The 25,612-nt window shown below is 41.6% G+C and overlaps 1 protein-coding gene across 1 annotated transcript in view; it reads right to left on the bottom strand.

Moving 5' to 3' along the window:
• Nucleotides 1–14,366: 14,366 nt before the first annotated feature.
• Nucleotides 14,367–25,612, bottom strand: part of cdh22 (cadherin 22) — a 174,245-nt gene continuing 162,999 nt past the window's right edge. The window contains exons 12-14 of the mRNA XM_085777693.1: nt 23,153–23,302; nt 22,720–22,821; nt 14,367–16,338 (exon numbers count right to left, since the gene is read on the bottom strand). Coding sequence (XP_085633819.1) covers nt 15,797–16,338; nt 22,720–22,821; nt 23,153–23,302 — 794 coding nt within the window. The 3' untranslated portion in view covers nt 14,367–15,796. The remainder of the gene's footprint in view (nt 16,339–22,719; nt 22,822–23,152; nt 23,303–25,612) is intronic.

The raw sequence follows: 25,612 nt of genomic DNA, 5'->3' as shown, positions 1-25,612 counted from the left end.
TTTTCAACTATTTATTTTAACTAGAAGGATTTTAATGATTGCACATCTGGATCTTAAGTTATCGTAGAAAATAAAAAAGGAAAAATGTTGTACAGCTCCTCTCTCAGCTGTTGGAGACTTCCTGTCCTATATCACCTGACTGCTTCATACCAGTTTAGATCACCTGCTCTGTTTGTTATGATACCTATTGTTTTGATTGAAAGACCCATAGTGTCGGAAGTTACATACTGTACTGAGAAAGAGACACACACAGCTGCAGCACTACACTGCTTTGGATGATGTAATGCTAGCATACATACCATACTCAATATGTCCACATTTGATAGGTGATGGGGCACCACAACGTCGAGGGACTTGGAATACAATATCATCAATCAATAAATTGATACTATGATATTTTCTGTGGTTGACAAACACATATTCATTCTTGGGTGGAACTAGAATTAATTGCATTGATTTAAATGGCACTGACATTTCCATCAACAGTACCAACTACACTGATGATTCAGAAAATCCAATCACAACAACTTTGTTCTCAAGCTGATGACCGTGTGATGGAAACACAATAAATAGCCCAGCGGACTGAAGATTCTCATTTATAATTCTGTAGAGAGCTTAAAAGTCCCAAGGTCAGTGTAGCACAACTATTCATGTTCAGGTAACAAATAAATAAATAAATAAATAAAGATGTGTTTTTAAATCCACATTTGAGATATTTAGTCACATAATAAATCTATATAATGTTTAAAGGTACAGTATGTAAGAAATCTAAAGTAACTGGCTGTAAAATCCTCCTAATATGTCACAGAGACTCAGGAATAATGTTCATATAACATGATGAACTCACCAACAACAATAGTACAGCCAGAGTATTCGCATTAAAAATCTTTTTTTGCAGACTGCAAATCATGTTTATGTTTTGAATTTACGTGTTTACATGTTGCGCCACCTAGCCCTCTCTCCCAGTCACGGCGGCGTCAGTGGCATTTCAGCCTCCGGTCGCTTCCACTGAGCTGCAGCTACGGCTGGGAGAAAAAACGAGATCGCTGTGTTTTGAATTTGACTGCAGTAACCGTTTTTGGCCACATTCTTACATATGGCACCTTTAAATTATTAAATGCCACACACACACTTAGTTTCTGTTCTAGTAATAACAAGGATTTTAATCATCCTGATCTGGTTTTAGTTTACCATTTAAGTCTATAGGCCAGTGTGTCTATTCTTGCAGATGCTGATAATATTAATTACCTTAAAGGGACAACGAGGAGTTTTGGAAAAGCGAAGCGTTTTCACACTACATTTATGAGCCTCCGCGCGCACCGTGAAATTCTTTGACCGGCGCAAGACAGACTCATGTTTTCATTCATCAACAATTAAAGTCAGAGGTTGGAAGACGATGAGATACCGTCGTAGTCCCGACCATAAATGGTTCGGCGGCCGGCGTTATTCTCATGACTCGCCGCGAAACCGAAAGTAAGGAAACGCTGGTCGGCTCGACCAGCATTTCCGCCACCACTAATAATAACAAAATAAAGATAGAGACAAAACAATATACAGTATTTATCGAAAATGGGCCCATTAACAAGTGTGGGTAACGTAGATTCATCCACATTAATATGAGACTTTTTTATTGTCGCGGAATTTTTCGTTCTGCTGATAGAGAAACTCCTCGTTGTCCCTTTAATAGATACCAAGTAAAAATGTAATACTGTAATCATCTAGGTAATACAATATCATCAACTTTAGCACTTACATTATACATTTGGAATCAGTTTGAAGTTAGATTTTTGTCCATATGTGCATGAAAAACATACTGTTACTATTGTCTCACTGTTTTCTGCATCTTCATTGCAGTCTGCAGCTGGCCCTGCAGCTTGATCAGACCATATATATATAGTAAGTCAAACAAGGTCAAAATAGCAGCAAAAACAAGATTTGAAGTACACATCTGATCCATAGAGCCCACTCTAACAGGAGGCACAACATTTTTTTTTCTTTTCCTTTTTTTTGGGGAAAAATGACTTAAAAGCCTTGAGCAGAAAAGCTTGTCAAGTGAAAGCCAAGAAATAGGAGTTGGCAGTGTTTGTTCTTGGCTGAAACTGAGGCCACAAATACCATAAACACATTTCATGTACAATATGTCCTGGCGACAAACCATTTGATATTTTACAGGTCAAATAGCATTTTAATCGGCATAAAGGTGACTCTGGGGGAAAAAAAGAGGAGATAATAGGAGCCGCCGCAGACAATCCAGATTCATCTGTTACAATTGTCCTACACATACATTTGTGAATCTCATTCTGGCAGCATTAAAACATTGCTGCTTTGTGCGGTGTTGTGTTTGATGAAGATGCCTTAGATGCAGACAAATGAATGAATGTCAAATGTCAGATATAGTGCACATCTACCCTGTTTATTTTATTAATCTATGCACAAAAAATACAAATCCTCCCACATCAGTGCAGATGACGTTGGGCCTATTTGATGTATCTGCAATGACGTCCTCATTATTTTTCATACAAAAGAGAGAATAGATCAAAAAGTTGAGAAGAGAGGAGGAGGGAGGGTCGTAGGGACACATGAGACAGAGTAATAACCTTGCCAATGGCATTCATTGTCTCTATCAGTGCATGTTTGTGTGTTTATATGTGTGTGTGTGTGTGTTGGGCCAAGTACTTAGTGTGCGTGGGCAGGGACTGGCCACAGCTGAGACAGCTTGTGTACACCCCAGCGTCTTCCTGGCCCCATGCAGACACACTTAACACACACACACGTATACTTGAACATGCACACACAAACACATTAAAGCATGTACATTTTCATCGAATGGCTCCTTGTGGAGAGGAGCTGCAACCCTCTCACTATGGGGTCTGTCCTGTTGCCTTCACATCACTTAGCAAACTGCTTGATTGTGAACTCTTTGGTAATAGTAATTAAATTTGTCAAGGGTGTGGGAGGAAAAAGAGCAGCAATTTAGAGGAAAACATGCCAGACTGTGTGAGCTTGTGTGTTCTGCATTAAATGAACATCAAAGCAAATTCACAAAATAAAATAAAAAAAATCTTTTCAGAAAATCCTCAGTGTGAAATTGGAAAAACAAACTTCAAAAAAAAAGGGGGGGGAGAGAAAAGAAAAGAAAAAAAAATCATATTTAAAATAAAAATTCACCTTTGATCATTGTGCTGCTGTGTAAATGTTTCTTGTCACGCTGCAGCAGCTCGCACACCAGATACACGGCAACATTGAAAATGTAAGATAATAATTTTATTACTTCCACATCACAATCCCATAGACTTGAAGTAAATAGAACCCACTATATTGCTGTAAATATTACATGAGCCAGGTCATTGAGAAAGTAATTGGCTTTTAGAGTTGGCTGATACTGCTCCACTGTCTCCGCTGAGATTTATAATGTTGACTTACTGTACAAGACAGAGAGGGTAATCACTGAGACAGTTTATCCTAAAGCTCCATCTGTCTCTCACCCTCCGACATTGGGCAAGGAGTGCAATTGTTTTAGGGCAAAACAGGTGTCAACCTAAATCAGCTCGGAATGCTTCATGGATAAAAAGGCCGAGCGGGGAAGAGGGGAAAAATGGAAGGTTTAATCTACTGAAATTAGATCCAGCGAGAATCTAGTGCTTCATTCTGAATGCATTTTGTTGTATTTCCTTTTCATCTTTTTCTAATTCATCTTCCTCTCTCGCCAAGTCTCTCTCACTTGCTCTCTCCAGGTTTTAGCTGAAATTAAATTGATTTGCATAATGAAAGGAGATCAAATTTACTGTACAGAAGTAAAAAAGAAATAAAAAGGACTGTCCTCTGAGGGTGGATGGGGTATGAGCCACAAGAGGAAGGGAGAGGTGAAAGAAAGAAACAATAAAATGCAATTATACGGCTTCAATAAACCCATAATTCTAGCACATACAAAAATACCCAGATAGGCGGTTCACATTATTTCATTCGACAAAGCTATAAAGGCTCATTCAAAGTCGCAGCGAGCCTTACAACGCCACAAATTGTCTAATCGCTGGTGCTAAAAAAAAAGAAAGAAGGGAAATTACAATGTTTCCAACCCCGGTGACAGCCTCAACTTTCTAGGTGTTATTACTAATTACATTTCTATTGTCATGGAAATGTTCGGCAACCTTCAAACAAAAGAATATCGTCTAATTATTCTGGTATTTGTTATATCTCTGTTCTGGGGACCATCAGAGATGTGGGATTGTTTTTCATTCCGATACATCCGAGCCTCAGATCTCCCAAATGTTGACATAAATGACAGATGAGCCAAAAGGGACACGAATGAATATCCATAAACTCAGTCAAGGTAGTCCAATTAGTTCTGCTGTAAATTATGTTTTCAGAATTTCAGAACGCAACTCTTAATTGAGTTTTTTTCCCCCTTTGTCTCTTTATAGCACAAGTCAAATCAGTTGTGTTTTGATGAGCTTTGTTAGTGGTTCATACTCAACATAAACATATTAGTATCCCATTTTGTTTCCACATAGTGTGAGAAATCGACTTCAACGGAACTCAGTGAGAAACAACATGAAAGCATCTCAGAGGATTGATATGGAGACCTGCTGCAGCTCCACACCATTAGGGCCTCTCCCCTCTCCACTGCCATGCACTAGTAATGTATGAATTCTTTGTGTGCTTTCTTTCCGCATAGCTGAAATCTTGGACGTAAAAATCCTTGCAGCATAGCAGACCCTGTAAAACATAGAGACAGTGTGACATAAGCAAATAAAAATACACAAGAATCACAGTTTGTTTGTTGTTTGTGTTGTGTTTTTGAAAGCCTAACAAACAAAACATTCTTATTTAATTCAGGTCGCTTTTGAAAAAGAGATTCTACTGTATATCTCAATAAGATTTATCTGGTTAAATAAAGGTTTGATAATTGGTGGTCTCATTTTTCTCCTGAACTCCACTAACCTCCATTTCACTCACATTCACAATGAGAGAGTTCTAAGTATACGGGGTATTACTGTGGCCACAAAATAGAATGCATGGCATCTTTACACAATGTCTTGCTTTTTACATGTGCAAGCAATCAGTAACAAAAAACACATTAGAGAGAGAGAGAGACAGAGAGAGACACAGGTGTGTTGGAGTCAGATCAGAACCTCACCAGCTGCAACCTGCTCGGCTCTGCTGCATCCACTCTGCTATGATCGTAAACTCTGCAGCTGGTGAGTGAATACACCTCAAATTTCAAATTTGTCACCAGTTCTCCTCGTCAGTCTTTTCTTGTTTGGGCATTTCCACAGAACTCATCCTGTTCCTCTGTCTTCTTTGCACTGTCCTGCTTCTCTCAGCCACCCCCCTTGCTTTCTGCAGCCCACTCACCATCCTCCCTGTAGCTTCCAATAAACATCTTTACCATACTTCTGTGTTCTGTAGCCCCTTACAACACCATCTATAAAACCAACACTGATGGTGTTTGTTCATTTTCTGAGTCGCCTGGGCCTGTACTGTACTGTATGTTTGGGGGATTCATGTCCCCAGCAGCTCGACTCCAAAAAAAAAGGAGTGTAGCCAGGGCACCAACACTTTCAATATAGACCAACATATAACTTGTAACAGCCAGTAGCATCACAGCTATCTTAGCTGCATATCTTTGAGCTGTGTGAAATGTCTGACACTGAGAAAAACACAAAAACCCTCGACAGAAGAACTCCAGCTGCAGCTGTGAGCACTGAGCTCTTGCACTGCCCTTTGTTATATTACTATTTATTTTCATTAGACATGATCGCTTCCTTTTCTAATTAAAGGCCATGTCCATTGTTCAGCCACTGGAATGAGTACACCTAGATTAGGTTGTCTCTTATTAATGCAGGCACATGTGATTTCTAATCAACGAGCGAGGCTATGGCAGTCTGAGCCTCTCAAGTCTATTGTTGAAGTAGCCCCTTTAGAGAATCTAGCCCTTTTCGTAGAGGTGACCTTATAACGTCTCCTGCTCATGAATAGCAATGGATCGTAACAGCACTGATGACATTTATATTTACAAAGGCATGGCACATTTTTGTCAACACACTGCTGATTCAAGCAAGACACAGAAGCGTGTGACATACCCTGTACGTTAGTTTTCCTTTATCTTTGCAACATCTGTTGTGCCAAATGCCATTTTATGGTCAATTTTACCACGAGTGCGAAGACAAAATCGCTGGTGAGCATATTGAACTGGCAGTAGAAGTCTGTTTATCGCCGTGCAGTTACCATTCACTGGAGGATAACTTGAGCCGTTATCGTACACTGAATGCCAAGTGATTGGTCAATTTTGTGTGGTGGCTCACGCCCGAAGTGCACTGTAAATGTTTGAATAGTCAATCAAGAGGGAAAGACAGCGTGAGAACCCATCCAGTATTCACACACAAAAATAAATCAGACCCCAGAAGTAGAGCCCACCACCCCAAAAAAAAACAAAAAACATGATTTACAGAGTGATGCCAGAAAAAAGCACAGACATCAAAGACAACATTTGAGAGAGAACAGCAGCACAGCTCTATTTTTTGCCCTTGACAAGTTTGGTACTTTGTCAACCCTGAGCTGAATTACGATCTCTATTTAGAGGACGATTGATCCAACTGGGACAAGAAATTGTGGAGGATAATGGAGAAACACCTCTGCATGCAGTGATATACTGTATGCGCTGCGTCTTCCTACTATTATATAGAGGCTAATACTCTGACTTGAGGTGTCTGTCGATCTCCCTGTGGGAAAAATAGGCTCATGCTTGAAACACCTTCCAGTAGAGACATCACTGCCTGGACAGCCATTAATTCATCAATAAATCTTCAATGAATATCACTAATGAAGTGTTGCATGTCCGGTAAAGACAACATTTGACAGTTAGCAATGGATCTCTGCACTAAGTCTTGTGGCTTAGCCTGAGAGACATTCTGGTTAAATGGTTGGATTAAATAATATTAATATGCAGGTTGTGTTACAGGCCCCAGATCAAACCCCGCTGTATGGGGCTTGAAGGGCAAAACAAAGGTAGCCTTCTGTTGAGGGGCACATACTGTATGACATCAAAACATGATTGTCTTCATGCTTTTGGATGTGGTATTTCATGTCATTTAATGTTTTTAAAGTGAAATTCCGGCGTAAGTGTAAACCATGGTCAAACACACCGTAACACCGAGTTAGACCCCCCCTCGAGAGATCAATTTGCCCGGCCGCTACATTCACGAGATCCACCAACTTCAGCAAATACCGCAATATCGCCACACACGGCGCTGTCCGGATCCACTGTCTGACCGCAACCAAAACGCCACCATTTGCCCAAAATAATGCTCAGAACTGCACCAAATGTCATCAATAGTACACACAGGGTCCCAGCACGTAGTACGAGTTGTCAAACATCTGCTAGCTTTGCCTGTTTTCTTTAGCAAGGAGATGCAACTCAACTCACCTACTTCTCCTCCGGGAGCCGCTTGTTGGTGAGGAAGCCCTGACGAGTCGATCACCGAGTGCACCGGAAGGCTGATGACTCAAGGGAGGGAGCGTCTGCTGAGTGACAAGAGATTCTCAAAATAGTAAAAAAAAAACAAACATGTATGGTATATGACAGTTGTCGGCTCAGGTTGACTGATGTTTAAGGGAGGGAGGCATCATCTAGCAGCTTCAGTGAAGCCTTAGAGGATGCAAGGTCACAGAACAAGGGTCTCAAGAGCATCCACAAAGAGAGATGAGAGTGGATCAAGCCAACTTTCAACCATAAACTTGGTAGTTAGACTGTTGGCTGTTTTTTAGTCTCACAAAGCAAAACTGTTTTGCTGATTTGTCAGAAATAAGAAGCAATAGGTGTGAAGAAGACAATACAGATTTATCACTAGTGCTGTATCAGTGGGAAGATTCATTTTTCACTGACCAAGGCATCAATTTGAAATTCTATCCTGAATCAATGATTGTTATCACAGCATGGGATCCACTCTAGCAGATAGTACATGATTAGATCAAAATTACTTTTGAATCATTTGTAACAAACACATTGTGTTTTTTGAATTTGCTTGCTTTTTTTGCCAATAATAAAAAAAAGAGTTATGTAGCTCAAACTACATCTGATACAAAACAAGCTATTCCTGCAGATTAATGAGCTTTGTTCATTAGTTCCCATTAATACTAATTATATAAAATAGCGCATATGCCAGTAATTGTGATGTATGGTAAAAGGAGAGTAGTGTAATAATTGTTGAGATATGCAGGGAAAATCGTGTATGAGCAACACTCTTGATTTTCTGCCTCATTTTTTTGTTGTTGCAATAAATAAAAGAAAATCACAAACTTTGTGTCCCTGGATGCAACTAAAGCTGTGAAATAACCCACTTCACAGCACCCACACAAGGCTGCATGTCCAGGGACCACACAGACCTAATGTTCTCCACATTGTGTAGTGAGGCCTCAGTGAGATGTCCTTCTTTATTTAAAGTGACAGAGATGCTGCAGAGGCAGACTCAAAAGCAGTAACACAGAGACAGCGTCAAATCAATTGTCTGCTACACTGTCAATGTGCGATGAGTTATACAGAAGTCACGGCTGACCGCTGGAGCAGGTGTCTACACTTTGAATCGACTGCTACAGCTAAACAAAGAAACAAACACAGGGTCAGAGGAGCTCCCTCAGCCCACAAATGGAGAGCTTAATGAAGGATACAGCAGCTTTAAATACCCACTGGTTCAAACCACTATGGACAAGAGTCAGACAAAACAAACAGTCTCAGTGGTCGACTGCATTTACTATACGTTTTCACTGATGTTTTAGCTGTACACGACTACAGTCAGTGACACAGTCACACAAGAAAGGGAAAAAAAAGTTAAAAAGGGGAAAAAGAAATATTCATCCCTGCCACAAATCCCACATGGCAAAACCCAAATTGACAACACCTGGTGAAGAACAGGGCTAATTTAAGCACCTGTTAAAATAGTCTAGGCAGAGTGGAGGCATTTTGTGAATATTTATAATATACAGTACAACATTTCTAGGGGTATTAAGGGGTGCTGAATCCAAATCTGCTGTATATGAAGCTCATAAATGCCCCAAAATGCCCCAAAATTTGAGAAATCCAACATGGCCACCACCGCCAGACTGAAATCTATTTTTCAGTGTATCTTTTTGACTAAACAAGGTAAAAACATGAATTAAATGTGCATTAGGTTTTCCTACATGAGCAATCCGATGGCATATTCAGATTTGAGATGTAATGTGAAGAAACTGCTTAGATATTGCAAAAATAGTTGTTTAGTGAATAACTATTCAGCTATTATTTTTATTATTAAAGCAGAAGTAAGTGGAATGTCTGTGTTAATATAAGTCTTAAATAGTTATATCTTCCGACGGCAATCACTTACGTAGAGTGTTTGGTCTGAAACACGGGTCTGTCAGTCACTCTGCTCTGCTGTAAGCCGAGGAGAAAACTTTCCTTGTATCCTACAACCTTTATCCAATGAGGAGAGAGAACGGCGGTGCAGCCAAGGGATGCGCGTGAATGTGGTGACGTAGGGACGAGGACCAATAGATCCATGACGAGGGCGGGGATCGCTTACTTCTGCTTTAATAATACATATTTTATTATCAGGCTTCTTTTACCTGGTATTTTGTTTTGAGGTCAAATGTGCTGTAATGGAACCCTGGTCATCCAATATTTTGTTTCTGCTAGAGACTTTGCATCAGCATTTTTAAAGAGTGATCCCAATACCCTAGACAACTTGTTATATCCTGCCTCACCTGACTGTTTCATCTCCTCCTTCCATTCTACCTGTATTTTAATTCTCGACTCTGTAGCTCCTGTAAAGATCAAGTCATCAAAGTCCAAGGCTGATCTGTGGTTGAATGATTACACCCGTGCTCTCAAGTAAGATTGTAGACTGGCTGAATGGAAATGGAAGAAGCACTCAGTTTTGCTGGGTATCTGGAGGGACAAGCTAGTTAGTTATCAAAAAGCTATGAGAGACGCAAAATCACTCTATCTGTCCAGACTCATACAAGTAGTAATCGTCCAAGGGTATTATTCAGCACTATAAACTCTGTTATTAATCCTCCCACTAGTTGTCCTACAGATGCTTCAACAACATTTGAAGAGTTTTTAAAATTATTTGTTGACAAAAAAATTTCTGTACGGGAAATAATTATAGCTAACCCCGACTTTCAAACTGCAGATAATGGGCTGAGTTCCGCTTCTGCACACCCGACCGCTGTTTGACCCTGTTTCCCTCTCCTCTCTGAGGTCGTGCAAAAGCTGAAAGTGACCAACTGTCCCTCAGACATTGTCCCCGCTAAGGTGCTAAAAGAGGTTTTTCATTCTGTCGGACCTTACCTCCTTGCTTTTGTCAACATCTGCCTTTGCTCTGGTACCGTCCCAGATGATTTTAACATGCTGTGGTTAGACCACTTCACCTGGATCCTTCAATTTCATCTAATTTTAGGCCTGTCTGAGAAAGTTGCTTTTATTCAGTTACAATCTTTTCTTGAAACCAATGCCATCTTTGAAAAATTCCAATCCGGTTTTAGATCCCGCCATAGTACTGAATCAGCTAAAAATCCATAACGATATTCTCCTTTCAGCTGACAATAAAATTCCCATGATACTAGTCCTCCGAACCTAGACCTTACAGCAGCATTTGATACAGTTGATCATTCCATTCTCATCTCCCGTCTGTCCAACCACGTGGGCATTCAGGGTCCAGTGCTGAAATGGCTCTCCTCATACCTCAGAAATAGGTTTTTCTCTGTTATGATCAGGGACCTCTCATCCTCCCACGCCCCCCTCTCATGTGGGGTCCCACAGGGTTCCATTCTAGTCCCTATTCTCTTTACCCTCTATCTACTGCCTCTTGGAAAGATCATCTCAAGATAATCTACACTTTCATTGTTATGCTGATGACATTCAGATTTACCTCCCAATTATCCCCAATGCTCCAGCTGCACTAAATTCTGTCTCTAAGTGCTTAGGGGACATAGACCGCCTTTCATTTCCGTGTTGCTAACTTCCTTCAGCTCCTTAAACATCAACCAATGATAGATAAATTCCATATATACTGACATTACTCCATCACTTCATGTTGTACTATCGTTTTCTTCTGCATCAGTACAGCTACTGCACAGTGAGGGAGATTTTCACAGTGGCATGAAGATCAGTTCGACTGGACCTGGAGGGAAATTACAAAATCCTTACCTGATTCCTCTGCAGTGTTTTCTAATCCATTACATAACACAGGCCTGGTGTAGACGTCTGGTTTCTTGGGCACTCTTGTGCATCACACTTGCACGTAATCACTGCCTTGGAAAAAAAATAAGCCACACCTTATCAGTGTGTGAAAGAGCCATAGTTCAGCTTTGAAGATGTTAGAAGGGAAATAACACTCCATCACAGCTGCCTCAGTGAACACAGGTTAACAGTTACACAAGTCCAGCACAAACACAGACATGGAGTTGTCTTGTGCCGTCGGTGCTTCGTCCCAGACCTGCATAAAATAGCTGTGTCTTTTTGACTTGCCGCATGCAACTTATTTCACCAGGTTACATACACACACATTGGTTACTCTGGCCCTTTGCCATTTTTTGAGAACTCCTGGGCTGAAAGAGACTGGATAGTGCAGTTGTCTGTGGGGGGGGGGGGGGTTGTACAGTAGCAGCCAGCAGATGAAACTTGCATAGGCTGTTGCTTTCAAGTGTATTTGCAACTCACGGCAATATCAAAAAGTAATGCATGTTGGGCTTTTTTTTTTCCAAGCCATTTGATCCTTGTTTAGCCTCTTTGCTTTGATTTTTTTTACACCGTAAATCAGAGGTATCCTCTGTCACCACCTTTCAAAAACTAAAATCATCTCTCTATCTTGAAGTTTTAAGGATCACTTCTAAAACCTGGTGAGGTCTGCCCCCGAGCTATGCTGCACACATTTTGTCCTTCTGTGAGCCACTTCACTGACTGTGATCCTCCAGCAGGGCCCTTCCAACTGAACCATCATTCAGAATTAAAGGAAGGGGTAACTGGTTTTTACCATCAGGGCCTCTGCGATTTGGAACAACCTGCCTGAGGAGATCAGGCAGTAACAGAATCAATATAATCTTAACATCTTAAACCTTATCTTTGTAGATGTGTTTGTATTTGACGACAGCAGAGACAGCATCAAATAAAAGCACATCTAGTTCCTGTTTTCCACCGGTGCCTCTCTGTGCTGAATGCATGATATTCTCGATCCTGTGTAGGTTCGCTCCCACAGTCTAAAGCCTTGCAGGTTGGTGTAACAAAATGGATGTGTTGTTGTTTGATGCCTCTGCACCTTTTCTCCATCTTAATCTCATCCTACTTTGTTTTTCTGTTTCCTTTTTAACCTTACAAAGCTGTTTTAATTTGATTCTCAAGCACCTTATGTCCCGAGTTTTGAAAGTACTAAACAAATAAATGTTGCTATTGTTTTTGATTTCATTTTGCATAAAATAAATTAAATAATCCTCTCAGGCCCAAGTAATACACTGTCACAAAAACAGCAACAAAAAAAGTCTTTGTCGCTGTCATTATCCAAGCTTTGACTACCTGAGTGCAGTTTTTGTAAAGAGTCAATGAGCATCTAACCATAATAGTCATCTCGCTTTATTAATTCAGCTTCTTAGAGTGCTGCATTTGTATTTGTTTTGGTGAAGCTTCCTTATGCAGCATGTTTTAGCTTAATGGATTGGTTGCTACCCAGGTGAAAGTTTTTGTTTTGCCAGCATCGGAAAACTAAATAACTGAATGCTATTAAGCTATTAGGCTATATACAGTATGATTGATATTTTCTGCAGTGCAAATTCATATTTTTCCCCCAATGTTTAATCAATTGTCATTACCCAGCCCCGTTCTGAGAGAAGAGGATATTTAATGTGCACACAGCTATCCCCCCAGAGAACTGTCAATCACAAAACGTCTATCTGCGTAACTAACGACGGGCCTGGTGTTGCCTGGTGGAGTTGTGGGGGTTGGCAGAGCTGAAATGTTCTGATTGACTTCAACACATTTATACGTTTACATGTGCAGGCCATCACTATGCATTGACATTTTCTCTGACAATGATGGAAGATGAATGAAAGGCTTGTTTCCACAAAGAACAGGACTGAAAAAGGAGCTTTCTTTCTCTTGAACCTCGTCTTTCACGGTGTTAGTCACACGACCTGTAGCCATGCCGGTCACATTGTCTTGTACACTGTAGTTTCTTACACACACACACGTTCACCCATCCCCGCACGACTGTGACCGTGGAGCTCCACGGTGACCTACATTTGTGTACATCCATCCAGACTGTGACATTTGCTTGTCAGTTAGCAAATGCTGTTAGGCTAAAGGCTATGATTAATAATGGATGGACAAATCACTCCTTGGCAAAGTTACAAATGTAAATAGACACACTGCTGCAGTATAGCTCAATACAGTAGAACAGGGTATGCTGCATACTGATAAAGGCACTGATGTAAAATGGGATTCAAATTGTGAAATCAATTTAAGCTTCAACTTTAACTTAGCTTAATTAGTCATTACTACACTTTTCCAGACTATTCATTCATACCCCCTGGGAATTACACTTTTAAGATGGTCATTCATTTAGTTAATGGCAATAAGTATAAGCCTGAAATGCTGCAACTGCAACATCACAGAGTCCAGCTGTGCTGCTAATTGTGGCAACACTTCCACGCTTGTTTAGACGCCCCCCCCTCCCCAAAAAACAAACAAAAAAAAACAGTGTGACAGCTGCAACACTTTCTTTGTTTTTAAAGTTTCTGCTGTTTGAGCCCTGTGAAAGAAGAACAAAAGTCTGGAGTAAAGTTCCTTTTTTGTTTAGCGGCGATGGGTAATTTATGCTTATTACAGTTCAATGTCAGCTCTCAGCAAGCAATCAGTAGATACAGCAGACCTATGAGTGACAGGAACAAAAAAAAAAAAAAAAGCAGCTGACATTTTCGTTGAAACGTGGTTATAAAAGCAATCGAATATGAATCTCAGCCACTGTCTGACTGGCCATTTTAGCAGCAGATCATGAAAGATGAAAGCAGCTTCGTATGCCTCAGCATCCTCTGGTGACTAGGACAATTACTGTAGTTTGGCAGAAAGCAGCCAGGAGGGAGCCATGCTGAGAGGGGAGCCTTTGTTTGGCTCTGGCCTGTCATATGGTCTGTTTGTTTCCATCTAGGGCTATTCTCTGAATCCAGCTCTGGTGTAAACACAAACCAGCTCCACCGTTATTCATAATTCAGGAGACATCTTCAGCAAACAAGTGGCAAACAATAATTAGCAACACAGATGCTCTATTTACTTTATCTTTGTGATCTCGTTTCCTGAGTACTTCACTGAGGAAAGCAGTTTATTGCAAACAGTGAGATGTAGGTTTTTACCAAAAAAATTAAATATTTATTTGTTTTTAATTGTTTTGTTTTTTTATATTTTCCATACATTTGCAAGTTAAGGTCAACATTGAATAGGTTGTGGATAACAGGTGGATCTGACCAGTCCATTCATCATGTGTCACCTTTTTTAAACCTCTCCCGCTTAATTACGGTCCCACTGTCACGAGTGCACCCCAAACCCCCACACCCACCCACCCCCACACACCCCCCCCTAAAAGGAAACGGCAAAAATATCAAAAGCAAAAAATCAAAAACATCTCAGGATATAAAATGAATTGAACATATTGTACACACGCACACACACAAATCTGGAATGAAGATTGTCCCCCCCCACCCCCAACACCTCTTCATGTGGGACAAAGTTGGCCACCAGCCAATTTCCATAAAACAGTCATTTTGTTTAGTCTTAAATCACTGTTGCGGTTTGTGCCTTATTGCCTTACAATTGGCTGTGGAGAGGAAAGGAAAAGAAATTGTTAACACACAATTGTCCTCGGCTTGTGACCTCTGAATCCCCCCAGACCACCCCCCACCCTCTTTTTTTATATATATATAAATCACTAAAATACAGCAAAAGTATGTCGGTCTCTGCTGAGAGAGAACTGGCAGCTCCTCTGCACACGTCTCTCTCTCCATCTGTTCCCTCTTTATGTTTACCTTTTGCCTTTTTTTTTATCTGTCTTTAAGTTGGTTATTTTACAAAAGTGGTCATAGAAAATAAATACAAATATTTTCCAGGGATGTATTTTCTTTTTTCATGACCCAGATGTCACCTCTGCACCAGCAGTGTGTAGAGTCCTCTGCCCCTGCAGTCCTTTCTTTCTTCCGTGGTGTCTGTAATTCATTTCAAGTCAAGTCCTCCTCTCCTCTCCTGTTCATTGTTGCACTTACCATGATCAAAATGTGGTAAATAAATAAATAAATACATAAAAACAAATAAATATACATACATAAATATTTCCTCCTTAAATAAATACATGTTTGTCAGACAGTTTACCTTGGCATGGTTTAACCCTACGTTATGTAATCTGGATTCTCTGAACTCTGGAAAACAGTTTTGTAGCTTCAAATAAGGATTCTCATTAATGGTGCTGGGGAAAAATAAAAATCCTCCCCTTCACATGTCCCTAAATGGCAATTTAGACTTTTCCTTTCTCTTTCTCATGTCATTGCCAGAGCAATCATGTTGAAGTCTGAAAACCGATCAGAAGAGCGTAGAAAAAAAGAGTTCAAACTTTGACACTGGTAACTTTCTTTCAAAGGGATAAAGAGGCAGTGCTCTGTTTTAAGGAGTACACAGTGCTGGCTCTGATGATCTCAGTAGAGTGCCAGAGGGTGAGAAGAGGAGGCAGAGAGGGAGGAGAAAGAAGAGGGAGTTTGAACGTCTCTCTGCAGAGGAGAGGCTGTGCTAGGACCCTTCCTCCTCAGGGTTTCCTGGAGCGTAGTAGCCCGCCAGTTGCCTGAACCGTGGTCCCCAGTCGCTGAGGTAGGAGAAATCCTGCTCCGAGGTGGTGGACAGCGTGTGGATGGAGCTGAGCGAGAGCGCTGGAGAGCTGGTGCCCTCGAAGGCGTACGTCTGGAAGGAGTCGTACGGCGGCACCGAGAGGTCGGCGTCGGCCTGCTCCACCTTCTTCCGGATGTAGCCTTTGAACAGGGAGAAGTCTGCCGCCGCCGCTGCAGCCGCCGCAGCTCCCTCCGTGGTGCTGCCCCCCGCCCGGTTTGCCTGTATCCACTGCGGCAGCGAGCGAATGTCCGGGCCAGAGTCACAGCTCTTGGCCTCTGGGAAGTCATAGAGATTCCTCAGGGCGCTCATGTCGTATGCTTGAGTGTCCTGCTCCCCTCCGCCCTCGTCGTTGTACTTGATGACGTTATCCCTCATGTCCTCCTCGTCCTCTGCCATCCTCTGGCCTTTCCTGTGGCGTTTGAGGGTCAGTATCAACAGGACAAGGACTGACGGAAACAGAACAAGAGAGAAAGACAGAGATTGCACAACAACATTAATATCATGTACAATTAATGATTTTTTTAGAAAGAAAACAAGCTATTCTCAGGTGTCGGGACATGTTGCACCTTCATGTTTTTGCACAAAACAACTTAAAAGTTCAGTATGAATTTGTCAGATCAACCTGAACAGTCGGATGAGATAAAAGCTGGGGGAGAGACAGGTTCCTATTTAAGGGATTTTATAAACTGTCATTATAGCAAGTGTTTTGAAATCTGCGGCTTTAACTCTCTTGCTGCACAGCAGACAAGGATTAAAAGTTGGCAGGCTGAGTTTAAAGCGCTTCCCTGCAAAAATGGTGCTTCTCTTCATCTTGCTAAGAATAATGACATAACCAAAACCAGATTTAGGTCATTCAGCACTAGCAACTATACTATAAAAAGTCATTGGACAAGATGTATCTACTGTATGGAGCTGCACATCAGACATGCACTGTACACAATGTATTTGCAAGCACTTTCCATTGGAAAGTTTCTAACTACTCCCAGTGTAACTTTGATTTCACCTCTTAAGGTGAAGGCACAGCAGGGGAAGATAATATATTATCAAGTTTTACATTACAAATGCATGAGCATTGATTTTTCACAATCCTGATTGCCTTGCCCAGAAATATGATTCAAAAGGCCTAATGGAGACCAATCTGTATATCAATACTCATCCAAGTCAAATGAAACTAAGACTCTGTGGTTCCATCACAACTTAAAACCAGAGGCAGCCTACTTGGAGAAAAAAAAATTAAAACGGGGAAAAACAATTGAGATGGATCATGTTATATACTAATGAGAGAAAAGGAAAACAAAGGCTGTATGCACAGTTAAATCAATGAGGGTTTAATTCCAGCTTAGTTATTTTAATTACTGCCTACATTTCTGATTAGAGAAGTCTCACTTAGCTCAGATTCCCCCTCCCCACACCCCGACTTCATCATCCCTCCCCTGGGCTGCTTCCTTCTCCCTAAGACCTTTAGGAGATTCATCTGGTGGAAGTTTCAGGTAACCAGATCCTCAACCAAATGTCATTTTTCAGTGATGACAGAAGCATATTCCATTACATGCACTTCTGAAAGAATTATGCACACTGGACAGAATGAGAAAGATAATACACAGGTGCATTTACAATAGTCTAACGGACAAACGGCAACTGCAATTGAGCCTCTTTCTGATTAATTCATTAATATGCAAAGAAGATATCTATTGAATTAAAAAGAAAATAATTAAAAAGGGCTCATGTAGCAAACAGCATGTTGTGTGTTATATTCAGTGAAATGGGCCCTAGTTCATTTGTTTGCTCTCCCACTTTGCAATATTATTTCAATTAGAAGACATGTGATTTTCAGTGGTTATGGGCAATCTTCGTACATGCTGAGAAACAGTGAACACTGATTCGTCAGGCTTATTATGAGACAATTTATGTGATGTAACAGTGGATGGCTTCCAGAAGATGTGAGAATATGTGTCTTTGGTTATTGACATCATACAGTATTGGTGGCAGGATGTGCTTCCTGTGGACAGTCAAGCTCTGGTCTGTGTTACTGTCCCTTTTTTCCTCTGCAGCTACTATACAGGGATACCAGTGAAGGGACATTTAGATAGATCATTAACCAGTAGGCACTGTGCATCTTCTGGAACGGATTGCTTGTTGCCTAAAACAAATGCCTACAAACCCACAGAGATAAGAGGGCGATCAATTATAATGGGGGCCTGTGCTGTCTGGGATGGTAGGGATTGTTTGATGCTCTGAACTCACCAGTACACCCGTGTACAGTTAGGCACACATTGTTTCACTGTGCAAACAGATCAATAGCAGGACTTTATGTGCTGTGTACAGGACATTTACAGGCTAAACCAAAATATTAACATGAATGAAAACATGCGATGGGCAAATGCACTTTTTAACATGACCTTGGAACTCATGATGTGACTTTAAAACACCATGTTTCACCTTTTTATCTCTTTCCCCCCAACTGTTTTCTCTCGTAAACAGCGCTAAAACAAAACCCCATCAGTTTCAAGCATATAATCTGTACAAATGACTTGTTGCTGCCCCTGGTAATTGTCCTCCTATGGTGTAAATGGCCTAAAAGATAACTTTGCAAAGTGAGAACACCCCGTGTGTTCCTTTCCTAAAAAGCTGTGCCAGCCTAAGGAGCCTTGCTGATCTTGAATGGGGATTTTATGCAGTATCTCTGACTGGATAATGTACAGTTGCTCTGCTCTTACATTGTTTGCTGGGCTCCACTGGGAAAGCGGTGTCTGTAACCATTGTGTTTATTCTTCTCAGCCATGAATGGGGCAAACTAATTGCCCCTGGGTTGAGGAAACAGTCATGGTTTGCGGTAAATTGCGCCGTACACTGCCATGCATACTAAACAGTCGCTAAGACAATTAAGCTAAATTTACACTAATCAGGAGAGTAATGGGAGATAGAAAACTTTATGTTCACACATAGGTGCAGATCACTTCTTCACTGAATTGTACTGAAGGGCTATACGTGGCGGATCAGTGTGGAGCAAAGGCGATCAGATAATCTGACTTCTGTCATCCTTCCTCACTGATAACATGTGAGCGTCACTACCTATTAGGTACACAGAAGCTTGTATTGTAAGCCATTGAAAACCCATTTAACTTGGAGATTAGCACGCCTAGGGTGATGTTAATTGTAAACCATGTACAGATCTTACCTTTGCAGGAAGACGTACATAGCTGCGTATATCTGCCTGCTATACATACAAAGCTGGTTCCCATGTGCACAGATGTTGCGATAAGCGTTCTTGACAAGACGGTTAATTTACCCTTGGGCTGCGCTGGTTGCCCCCACCCAGGAGTTCATCACAAGCAGATGGGAGGTAATTGGAATGGATGCATGCAGATGCTGCGACGCGGTGGAATGGATTCATCACATCAGGCCTATAAATGAACTGATGGAGGGACTGTTTGTTTGTAAGGTAATTAGGCAGAAATTTGTTTTCATTTTTCTCATCATCCAACAATTGATGTAATAGAGGTGGTCCAGCCTCTGGAGAGAGAGAGAGCCCTGGCTGGTTAGGTAGTCGATGTGTGTGTGTGTGTGTGTGTGTGTGTGAGAGAAGCCATAGTGCGCACACACACACACACACACACACACACACACACACACACACACACACACACACACACACACACACACACACACACACACACACAAACACAAAGAGAATGGATTGCATTGCAGTTAATGGGTGAGGAATGATTTATCTAAGCATGTGGACGTGTGATTAGCATGTACAAGTGGACACATTACAACCTGTGCATGTGTATGGTAAGTGAAGGATGGATAGGTAAGTGTGTTATTCACACCACATAATAGTTGGAGACAACACTGCTCATCGCACCTGATTCCAGCACCTGCAGCACTAAGACTGTTACTGCCCACATGATGACTGGCAGAAGCCGAGCGCACCCACTTAGCCTGCCATTCGCTGCTTTGATGAGGAGCATTCAGTCCATTTTCTACTAATCTGTATCAGTCACTCAATTGGCTTTGCACCAATTACACTCCGACAGGACTGGAATCAACATGGCATCGTTTCATTAGCGGAATCAAAGTGGCCATGAAATAAAACCAAAAGCCATAACGCATGTAACTGTGCATATTTTCTCACTGCATGGAGAAAAACAGATCCAATGCCATGCAGTCCTAGTTTTCTGCACAGGGTCTTGTTTTTGAAAGGCCAAAGAATTGTTGTCTACTGAAGCCTTTGAGAGGATCTTGTCTTCCAAAACCATGATATACTGCAACCCAACCCACATTTTTTTTTGTAGCCAGGCAGAGGTTGCCTCAGATTTGTACATAAGACTTTTTTTGTTGAGGCTTTTAAAACCGTGATGAATAAATGATGCTCTGCTTTTGAAGTTCACTCCAGTAGATGGTTTGGTTAATGGAGACAGACTTTTAACAACTCTCATTAGAAAGGCTCTTAAAAGAAACCGATAACAAATGCTAGTCACAGATACAGCTGCCTACTGTCATGTCATCCATCACTCACTGCCTGCGCCATGTGAAACGTGTAGAGGCACGAGCGGGGGAGACAAAACACCGTGACAGCCGTGTCGTTTCTGGCTGTCACTGAGGAGTGGGATGCTAAGACGTGTGGGGACGGAGGGGGAAGCTAACTCATGAAAATTTTAAATATGACAATACCAAACCTCTTCGGTCCTTGAGAGGGTGAATGTGTGCATGCGTGTATGCGTGTGTGTGCGTGTGTGTGTGCTGCGTGCATGTATGTGTGCGTTTGTGTCTGTGTATTAAAATCAAAGAATGTCTGGAAAGCCTCATCTATTTAAAGCCCGCTGTTCCTGAGGGAAGCAAGTGCTGAGGCAGCTCTTTTGCCTGTTTGCTCTCTCTAACCCCCCTCCCCACCACCACCAGCACTTTACTCCCATTCACTCTCTCTCCGTCTCGATCAAAGTGGCTTGGTACCATTCATAAACCCAGGCATCACATGTGCTTTTGTTTAAACACAAGCTTTCTTCTCATAAACGCATGTGACAAAATATCTGACAGGAAAGCCAAACAAGAGATCAAAAATTCATCTTTTTCATGTCATTCGTTCTTCTCTTGCCAGTGCGTGTGCAGTTCCATTCGTGAAATATAGATACCTGCTAAAAGTGGTCGGTCCATTTTCAGACACGTGCTTGGTTGTATGATTTCACGAGCAGAAGACACTGAGTTGCATGTTTTGGTGCAGACCGTCACTCAGCCTTGCCTCAATGGTACATCGCCCCGAGTCTGGGGCCGTTGACTCCCTGTTTTGGTAAGCAACCAGATCCAGGGCAAGAGAGACAGGACTTTCCGTCAAAATAAAAGCACCAAGCTAATAAAATGCAGTGAAACTTTTTAATTTAAAGGTACATTGTGTAGGAATTACTCCCATCTAGCGTTGTGGTTGTCGCAAGCAACTCAATCGTATTTTTCATGCTGCATTCACATAAAATTGGGCAGACAGCAGACGGACGACAGCCGCTGTACGTAACGGCATAAACAAGCCTCTATGTAAACAAGTGGTCCGTCAGCACAAGGCAAAACAATACACGTGACAATATGTTGTCTTGACGACGTCGTATTGTTTACCTGACCAACGTTTTACCCAGCCTAGAAATCTAGACGCACCCTAGCGGCAGCAAATATATTTGCTCAGCAGGTCCGTCTAGAAACGAGCCATAGGAACTTTTTGAGTCTCAAACACCGTTTGTGTTCACCTATCACAGCGCTGTTTAGAGAGTTGTTGGGCGGGCTTAATGCGATGACGACATACATGTTAATGATAGGCCTATAGTCTGGCCTGTCAGGCTAACGTCACCCTGCTCTTTGCTCTGATTAGTCGTAGCGCTACCCTATTGCGTGCAGAGGCAGTTTGAAAGACAGCCTTCATCCCGCCCCCTGGATTGAGCCGAGGTCTACCGGTCGTTGCCAAACTATACATTTTAATGATATAGTCTGGCTTGTCAGGCTACGTTCTACCGGCTTTCTCTCCACTTCTGTGACTAAAATGACATCTGGTTTGTCACCGACGGCCGTCTGTCCGACTGCAGGTGAATGCAGCATCAGTGTAACGCTCCATTCCTCCTCACTGCGTTGCCGTGGTGACCTTTCACAGACGCCACCTCGACCTGAGCGGACAGCTCTGGTGTCTCCGCTGAGTTTCCGTGGTTTCCTACTGTCACGCTGCCACTGAACGTAAAAACATGGCGACACGACATGGCAGCCAGCACCGAGCTTACCCGCTCCATGTAGATATGAATGATATGAACGGCAAATTCAGAGTTTACCGGAACACTTCAGTTTGTAGATGGGGGAGATTACTGATTAATGAAAAACAGACTTTTGAATGAAATAATTGATTTTCATGAATAGAAAACAGGAGAGGTTACACTATGTCCCTTTAAGGAATATAATTTACAAGAAAAGTCCCCAAGCCATTAAGTTAACCTTTTGCTTTTATTGTATTACAAGTTAATGTCTAGTTTATAAGTTTTATGTTGGTTAAACACTTTTACTTTGGTGAATTTGATGATTTCTGTATCCGCTCTCAGACCAGAACCAGAATGCAGACAAAATTCGGAGTTCGGAGACACCAGGCTCTTCTCTCTCTGAAGAGCCTGGTGACGTGAGGCTACATCGCCCCTATTGAGCTTCCTGCTCCCACGGGTCCTGCTCAAGTAGTTGAACTTAGCAATGACCCCAGAGAAGCAATGCTAATGAATTGCGCTTATCCATCCATCTAGCCATCCATCACACATCCGTGCCTTTATCCTTCATCCATCCATACATGAGTACACCCGTGTGCTTACCTATGAGGATGAGCATGCAGACGAGTAGTGCTATAAGTGCCCCAGGGCTGAGAGCAGCACTCATTACGTAGGCTGTGGCATTACAGGACTGGATCTCTCCCTCTGTGTTGTAAAAGACAAAAACATAAAAATAAAATAGCATTTGCTGTCCAGATGCAGCAGATTCAGTTCAGCGGAAAAGGAATAAGCACAGTTTTATCACAATACATTATACATTATACTTTCAATCTGCTGGAATCACTGTTGAGGGCCGCTTGTCTTCGGCTTCGTGGTCTTGTGTTATTTTGTTTTCCACAAACAGAAGCTGATAAGAACTGTTTGCCGACCAAAACACTGGCATGTAGCTGACCTTTCAGCGGTGCTGTTGCCGATGCAGGAGGTGACAGTGACGATAATGTTAGTAATGGTGTGCTGCTCCTACAGTAGCTCTCACCTGTGTCACAGCCGCAGACACGAATGGTCAGGGTGCCTGTGGAGCTGAGAGAGGGAGGCCCGCTGTCAACCACCAGGATAGGCAGGAAGTACACATTCTGCTCATGGCGGTTAAAGCCTGACCGCTGGGTCCGGATGCCAGCTGTCTTGTCTGGGTGGGCGATGCGTGGGTGTCAGGGAGTGGGAGGGTCAGAGAAACAAAGTAAAGCAGAGAATTACACGTGAGTGGCTTAATATTTGAAGAAAAACATTTTTCCCCTGCCCATGATGGTTGGTTTTTACCACACTATACTAAATTTGATGAGGCTCCATCTAGTGACTGCTTTGATCAACCTTCTTGTTTTTTTCTGCTTTGTATTGCGCTGACAGAAGAAGCAGAGAAAAGACAAGTTTTGATCATGCAAGCCTATTTAATGGTTCTAAAATGAAAAGACAAATCTTGGTCTGATGATGTACTGTAAGATTGTTGCCATTTGATTAAAAAAATAACAATGAAAACTTCTTCAAGAGACGGTCAGAAGCTCAAGTGATGAATAAAAAGACAGACAGAAGAGTGCCGTCCTTGTTATACAAGAGCTCCAAACAAAACGGTGTCAGGATTGTCAAGTTTAATTTGGGGTTAAATGGATCTCACTGGGAGACTGTTGTGCTATTTATTTTCTAAAGCAAACAAAACGCAGGGGAGAAAATGAGTGAGAGAGCTTGTGTTTGGAATCAAACTTCACTGGTGGATCTATGAGCTCTCTGCCGGAGACACAGATGAATGTAACGTAAAATACACGCAGAGGCTTTGACAAATAGAGTCCGTGCGGCTTTGTGGGTAGACTTGCATAGAGGATACAGAGTAATCCATCTCCCAGCACATATATCACCCTTATCCATGTTGCCCTACAGCTCCTCTGGCACGTGTAGAACAATCTTCATATTACCGTTTATGTACGGGAATGTTACGCCCCTGAGTTTGTCATTTTGACTTTTACACAGCATTCTCCTCCACGGCTGTCTGCTTTATGGAAAGACTCTCTCCAGACAAACGGGTACATACAGAATAATAGACTGAGGCCTCAGGAGCATTTTCAAATCAGAACCAATAAACACACACACAAGTGTATTGTATTCCCTTAGCAAAAAGTAGTATACTTGAAGTTCATTTTATTAAAGCAGAAGTAAGCGGAATGTTTGTGTTAATATAAGTCTTAAATTGTTATATCTTCTGACAGCAATCACTTACATAGAGTGTTTGGTCTGAAACACGGGTCTGTCAGTCACTCTGCTCTGCTGTAAGCCGAGGAGAAAACTTTCCTTGTATCCTACAACCTTTATCCAATGAGGAGAGAGAACGGCATAAAGGGGCGGTCCTCTCTGTGTGTGCAGCCAAGGGATGCGCGTGAATCTGGTGACGTAGGGACGAGGGCGGGGACTGCTAACTCCATCGGCTGACAAGAAGTTAGCCAAAACCACCGGATCGCTTACTTCTGCTTTAAGTATGCTTGAGTATGTATGTAAGTATAAATATAGCAAGTATACTATGGACTATGTACTTGTAGCATATTAGAAAGTATACTAATTTAATACTTCTTCGGGCTAAATTGGAACATTTTAAGTTTAGACAAGTACTGTATACTTTTTAAGTTTACAGTACAGTACACTCATTTATATACTCCTATTGCACTAAGTATATACTTCTAGTCCACATTTTAGTTTATTAAAGTATATTTTATAGGTCATTTTAAGTTTTCAAAAGTACACTCCCAAGTATACTGCCTCAGTTTTAGTATAAAATGAGTATATTTGTAGTACACTTTAATAAAATACTTTTTGCTAAGAGTTGCATCACTTTAGACATAATTCCCACATGACCCTACTCCCCCAAAAAATACAAAATAAAACAAAAACAAAACAAACACCAACCAAATATCAGATTTAAAAAAAGATAAATGTGACAAAACAAAAACGACATGATTGACATAAGTAGAAGTAATTCACCAAGATGTAAATGTTCTGACTGACTTCAGCTTTATATCACTGGAGATTTCTTTTTAAGCAGGATCAGGATGTTTTCCAAGTGACATTTTAGCAACATGGGAAAAAAATGTCTTTTCATCATTGTGTGTCAAGGCTTGGAGACAGAACGCAATGTGAGGCCATGATGAGGAAAAGAAGAAGTGACAGATTGAAAGTGACAGGTTGACAAATGTGTCCATGAAAAGAGACACCAGAGTGGGAAAAAAAAGAGGGGTGGGAGGATAAAAAGTATGTGTGGTGCTTGTTTGTCTTTCAGAAAAAAATATTTAGACAGGATATGCAGTAGTGTGTATGTTCACAAATGCATACATTGAAACAAATGTGTATATTTATGTATGTGTGTGTGAAGGTTATTTTGGGGACAAATCTCAGATATTTGGGTCAGTGGTTATGGTGTACTGTAGGTTGTGTGTGCATCGTGTCTGTTGGGGAAATC

Source organism: Trachurus japonicus, chromosome 5 (genome assembly GCF_045865225.1).
Source record: "Trachurus japonicus isolate A0001 chromosome 5, Traja_1.0".
In the NCBI taxonomy this organism is placed as follows: Eukaryota; Metazoa; Chordata; class Actinopteri; order Carangiformes; family Carangidae; genus Trachurus; species Trachurus japonicus.
The sequence above is the reverse complement of the archived record's forward strand: the minus strand, read 5'-3'. Positions and strand labels throughout refer to the sequence as shown.